Source organism: Cibotium barometz, chromosome 7, assembly GCF_041138505.1.
Source record: "Cibotium barometz isolate CiBa-2024 chromosome 7, ASM4113850v1, whole genome shotgun sequence".
NCBI classification, from domain to species: domain Eukaryota; kingdom Viridiplantae; phylum Streptophyta; class Polypodiopsida; order Cyatheales; family Cibotiaceae; genus Cibotium; species Cibotium barometz.
In genome coordinates this window covers 40,664,557-40,670,754 of record NC_141052.1, presented here as the reverse complement: position 1 = coordinate 40,670,754, position 6,198 = coordinate 40,664,557, and the positions used below count along the sequence as shown (strand labels likewise).

The 6,198-nt window shown below is 41.9% G+C and overlaps 1 protein-coding gene across 1 annotated transcript; it reads left to right on the top strand.

The window, feature by feature from the left end:
- Positions 1–2,119: 2,119 nt before the first annotated feature.
- LOC147637010 (transcription factor MYC2-like) lies at positions 2,120–5,527 on the top strand. Its single transcript, XM_086800616.1, has one exon. The coding sequence runs from the start codon at positions 2,833–2,835 to the stop codon at positions 4,987–4,989; it is 2,157 nt and encodes a 718-aa protein (XP_086656742.1). The 5' UTR covers positions 2,120–2,832; the 3' UTR covers positions 4,990–5,527.
- Positions 5,528–6,198: the final 671 nt, after the last annotated feature.

The window sequence follows — 6,198 nt, the reverse complement described above, 5'->3', positions numbered from 1 at the left end:
TAAGCCTTTGGATTTTCTACAGGAGGTCTAGGGTTCAAATCCTCTTGGAGACATCTTATACTAAGGGTGTGTTCGCGTGCAGGCGGGCATGTAGGTAGCCATCCGCATTCCTTAGGCCGTTTGTTCGATTGTCATGGGGCTTGCTTCCACCTTCCTTCTTCGATGATCCTACAAGGACAATGGTGTGTAATGCTTGCCCTTCAAGCTCACGCTCTGGATCAGGGACGATGGTTACCATGGACATCAAAGATCATGACTCGACTTACGACACGCAGTTCTACCAAAATTGTGCGAGGTGTTCACTCCAATCGGCCGAGCAACTAACTTGTGGGGTTCGTCCTACAGCTTGTCCACTGCCTATAAAGTGGCCAATATTTGGAAAGGGTGGTACCCCCTTGTGGTACTCGAGTGTGTGTGTGTGGTAAGTATTGTGTGTGTGTGTGTGTGTGTGTGTGTGTAGCTAGGTGGAATTCCTGTGTGTGACTAGGAATGGAATAAGACCTCGTGGTGGAAAAAAAAGTCATGTTGTCCACATTATGTTTTGCGCCTTTAGGCTGGAAGCATTTTTTTCTTCTTCATTTTTGCTAGGTGGGCTCATGTTTAACAATGCCTTTCTTTTAACAAATTGGTATTTGTCATGTGGGTTGCAAAATCTTGCATGTGCCTACTTGTGTTACAAGCTCTAAAATGTCAAAAATTAGCATATGACTGGGTGAACTTTGATTGCCCATGTTGTCCACCTAGTAGGGTTGGGAGGGCTCTTTGCAAGTTGGACAGTGCAAGATTTATTGGTGATCTGTAAATTGGTTAGCCTCGTGTTACCAATTGCTTGGGAAAGCATGCAAAGCAAGGTGATCCCTATTATTTCTCTCCAACCATCACCTCTTAATTGTATCATTAAAGTCGCACCAACTCTTGTTGTAGGTTTGCAAGTTGTATAGGAACCTTCAGTTTAAATAATAGCAATGTTGTCTATTCTTGAAACCTCTTCCCTATGCATGAGAAATGACTCATAAGGCTAGAGGTTATAACTTCTATAGACATTGCAATGTGATTTGGTATCTAGCATACCTACATTGATAAGGTGCCCAGAATTAGTTCAAATTCTAAATAATCATGATTTCCTTATGATGCATGACTATACATGCATGCATACATAAGTTGAAGCTTTGCTCTTTGAGGGATTGGTTGATAGTTATTTAATTGGGGCCCCTAATTCTGAACAAGCCCTTTTTCAATTAATTCAGTGGCGTAGGAGTAAGAAACCATATGATAATTTTCACATTGCATTTTAGTACTTTTTAAACAAAAAGGCATGCTTACTCTCTCTCTCTCTCTCTCTCTCTCTCTCAGAGAGAGAGAGAGAGAGAGAGAGAGAGAGAGAGAGAGAGAGAGAGAGAATTTAGGGTTAAATCTTACTATTGATGAGTGCCAATTATGGAAAGTAGGATTTACACTCCTCTTGCACGCAAACTAACTTGGTAGTGGAAAAGGGATAAATATCATCAATGCTACTATTTGATTTGATATTCGCCTTTACACTAAATAACTTCGCCCAATTTTAGTAATGTTGGTGAAGTTAAGCAGATGACTAACTTAAGCATTAAGTGCTAAAGAGACTTGCTAAGTCTCACACGAGATGTAGCTGGTAAGGGACATCAAATTATCAAAGTTCAACATCCCTGATATTATCTATGCTCTACAAAATGTTTGGTCTTTCAACTTTCAAGCAATGCTTGAAAAAAACCAGACTATAGTGTAATTGCACCTTCAAAAATTGTAATTGTGCCTTCAAAAATTTAAAAAAATGATTGAAGGCTGAAAAATTGGTGACTTTAGTAATAATAGCTTTAAAAATTATAAAGTATCCAAAAACTACCTCCAGTATTGTGAGATGGGAGTTTTTCACTAGTAAATAAAAAATATTTTTCGTGCAGTGCATTCAAGTTTCCTTTTTGGGTTGTTGCAAAATAATTAAGAAAAGGAAGAGCGACTATATTATATTGTTTTGGCAAAATAGGGACTATATTATATTAAGAAATATGGAGGAAAAAACAAATCACTTTTGACCAAGAGGCACTAGAAGGAGGCAGGACCCTATTCTAGATACTTTGCTTTGTTTTTCGAGCTAAGCTGGGGTGAGAAACGAGTAAGCTAGTCTCGTGAGACTCGAACAGAGAAACGAACAAAAAACGAACAGAGAAACGCTTTTGTCATTAGCTTCGTCTTCTCTTCTCTTTGGAGGAGGTGCTTTCAAGTTCACATAAATGGGTCCATTGAAAACGTGATGGAAGGGGACATGAGCACGACAAAAATATTGAAAGGCCACTCATTGGTGGTTTCAATTATTCGAAAAAGCATGCACTGTCTGGGGAGACACACACACACGCACGTGCGGTTCTTTCGCCATAGCCAGCCCCGCCTGCTCGGCATTACCTGGAAAATGAAACCACGACGCCCTTCACACGACGCTCTGCAAACATTAACCGTGGCTTAAACCATCAGTTTGTACCCTTGTTTGCCTTTCACCTCAGTTTCTCTGCTTCAAAATCTCCTTCAGGTTCTGTCCTTTGTGGAAATTAGGGTTTTATGAACCTCTTCCAGGAAATTAGGGTTTCATGAATCTCTTCCAGGATGAGCCGTGGCGTAAATAATCCATTTTAGCATCCCTGCTTCAAAATTTCCGTAAGGTTCTGTTCTCTGTGAAAATTAGGGTTTCATGAAGCTCTGCTAGAATGAGTCATCGCGTAAATCATCAGTTTGCAGCATACAAATAAGCATCTCTGCTTCATATTCTTCTTGGGGCACTTTTCTCCGTGAAAATTAGGTTTGATGGATAGCCTCTGGGAAGATCACCGGGCTCTCGTGGAGGCTTTCATGGCTGAAGAGCAGCACGCAGAAGCCAGCGCCATGGCTGAAGAAGAGGATAGTCTGCAGCAGAAGCTTCAATCTGCTGCAGAAAATGGTTTTAAGAGCTGGACTTATGCCATTTTCTGGCAGCTTGCACGCTCCGGCAAAGGAGAACAAGTCTTGTGCTGGGGAGATGGCTACTTTAACCCTAAGAGTCATAACCCTGGCTTGTCCTCGCACAGTGAAATAGACCAGCAACGGAGAAGAAAAGTCCTGAGAGAGCTTCAGGCTATGGTGGAAGGGCACGATTTAGCAGAGCTTGATGCCGCACTTGATGCAGATGTCACAGACACAGAGTGGTTTTACCTTGTTTCCATGATGAACACTTTCTCGGTTGGTGTCGGGACTCCTGGCATAGCTTATGCTACATCTCAATACAAGTGGGTTGCAGGCCCTCTTCAAGCTCAGAGCCTCCCTTGTCCCAGAGCTCAGCTTGCCCAACAGTTTGGCATCCATACCATTGTCTGTCTTCCCACGGTAGCCGGTGTTTTAGAGCTTGGATCCACTGATTTGATCCCTGAAACCCTAGCTTTCATGCACGGCATCAAGGATTCATTTCCAGATTGTACATGGAATGATGCCTTGCTTTCATGTCCTGATGTTTCTTCTCATGGATTCTCTTCTGCAACATCTCGCAACTTGCCCACTTCATCAGGCTTTTTTGGGCTTGTTTCCAGTCCCATCCATGGCCTTGCGTCAAGCCACATTTCCAGTAGTGATATGGCTCACAACATAGCAAAAGACCCTTTGCAGAGAGTGGTTTCTAAGGATCTGTCTTTCTCTGATGCAATATTTTCAAGACAGGAAGGGGAGAAGCTATCCATGGGCATGTTGCCCTCGCTTTCCGAAAACTCTTTCCTGAGTCGAAGAAGCGAGGTTGAAGAAGACACTGCCATTTTTCCAGAATTCAAGCCTGGCTGGGTAGATTCGCAAACTTTCAATCATGCAGCAAGTAGTTTGGTGGCTCAAAGCTATAGTCAGTCTATTGCAGACTATATGCTCAATGCCACTGAAGCTGATAACTACCCGAGTGCCATTGGTAAGCCAGCAGCAGAGGGGCTTGCTCACTGTAACAGTTTGAAAAGCTCAGACACAAAGCTCAATTTTGTGCAAGGGTCAGCCTCTCAGCGCTGCAATGGTCATAAAGAGGGTTCCACATTATCGAGCACCATAGAATACACTTATATTTCAAAGGCCCCAGAAATACAGATGTACAGTCACAGCCAGAGTGTAAGTCCTAGAATAACCCAGCCTTCACACAGTGCCGATGATGCTAGGATGCATGACATCAAGGGTAAAGAAGAGAAGCTCAACAGATTTTCTCCCACAATGAAAGGAGCCACATGCATTGATGTGGAATTGGAAGATAAAAACATGGAAACCAGCCTCAAGGAAACACAATGCAACAAGATGGCTGATGACAAAAAGACCAAGAAAAGGGGTAGAAAGCCTGCAAACGGTAGAGAAGAGCCCTTGAACCATGTGGAGGCTGAGCGGCAAAGGAGAGAGAAGCTCAACCAGCATTTTTATGCCTTAAGGGCGGTGGTACCGAATGTGTCAAAGATGGATAAAGCTTCATTGCTGGCGGATGCTGCATCCTATATCCAAGAGCTGAAAGGTAAGATGCATTGTCTGGAGTCGGAGAAGAAGGTGCTACTTGGGCGAGTAGAGACATTAAACAAGGAGATCATGGGTTCAGCTGGTAAGTCACCAAAGCTTCTTCATTCTGGCCATGAAGGGTTTTCTTCTGTAAGGATTGCTTTGAGGGATCAAAGCAGCTGCTCTACTGTTAATGTCAATGCAGTCCCTTGCCCGAGGTGCAGATTGGCAGTACATGTACAGCTTCTTGTGGGCAGGGAAGCCCTCATCAGGGTCCAAGGTCCAATGGAAAATCACTCTATCGCCAAGGTTATGATGGTTTTGCAAGAACTGCAACTGCAAGTGAACCATGCAAATGTCTCCACAGTACATCATGTGATCCATCAAACTGTACTTGTTACGATGAAGGGTCCTTATGTTTTCACAGAAAATCAACTAATAGCTGCAATTTCCAGAGGAGGAGTTACCTGTACTTGTTGAAGCAAAGCTCTCATTTGTTATCATTTTTCGAGGGTTGGTTTCATGTCATTTTCCATCTCAAGAGCTTTGTCAATGTAAACTATGATAAAAGTTTGTTAACTTCACTTGCTCTTGCAACTGCAAGTGAACCATGCAACTGTCTCCACAGTACATCATGTGATCCATCAAACTGTACTTGTTATGCAACTTGCAAGTGAACCATGCAAAAGTCTCCACACTACATCATGTGATCCATCAAACTGTACTTGTTAGGATGAAGGGTCCTTATGTTTTCACAGAAAATCAACTAATACTGCAATTTCCAGAGGAGGAGTTACCTGTACTTGTTGAAGCAAAGCTCTCATTTGTTATCATATTTCGAGGGTTGGTTTCATGTCATTTTCCATCTCGAGAGCTTTGTCAATGTAAACTATGATAAAAGTTTGTTAACTTCACTTGCACTTGGGATTGACCACTGACATTGTTAATTCAAACAATGAAGACAGTATGTAGTTCACAGTAATGTATCTATCTATTTAATTACAGCTTGAAAGGCAAATGGGGAGTATAAAAGAGGCACGAGGACGATGCAGTCATTTGATTTGAATACTTGATGTAAAAGTCTCATTGTTGCCAAGCTACTGGTTGGCAAAGTGACATGCCTAGATTGTTATAAATGAAAGGAGAATGAATGCCAATCAGGCATTTTAGAGCATTTTTAGATCAATGGGTAACCCATCCAACAACACCACAAACCCATGCATTGTGTCAAATTTACACAATGTGATAACAGCATCAGCAAGGTGTACCTAAATTAGCATCATGTTAGGCATAAAATTCACGCGAGCTCGATGAAGGAAATCTTAAGAACAATGCTTTCCCACCCAAGGTGAGCACAATCCAATGGTTCAACATGACCTATTGCCCCTAGAAACTAAAAGGGTCTATAAATATATCAAGATTCATTATCTATTGCCCCTAGAAACTAAAGGGGTCTATAAATATATCAAGATTCATTATCTATTGCCCCTAGAAAGTGAAAGGGACCTGTAAATATATCAAGATTCATAGCAAGTACAAAGGCATTGTGTACCTTATTCTCGTCGTTTGAATTGCCTTGAATTGCATGCACATTCTATTAAAACTTAAGAATGCAGATTATTCTTTCAATTCTGTTTGTCTCTGTGTCTTGTGAGGTAAATGTACGCCACAAGAGAAAACCATCATTAG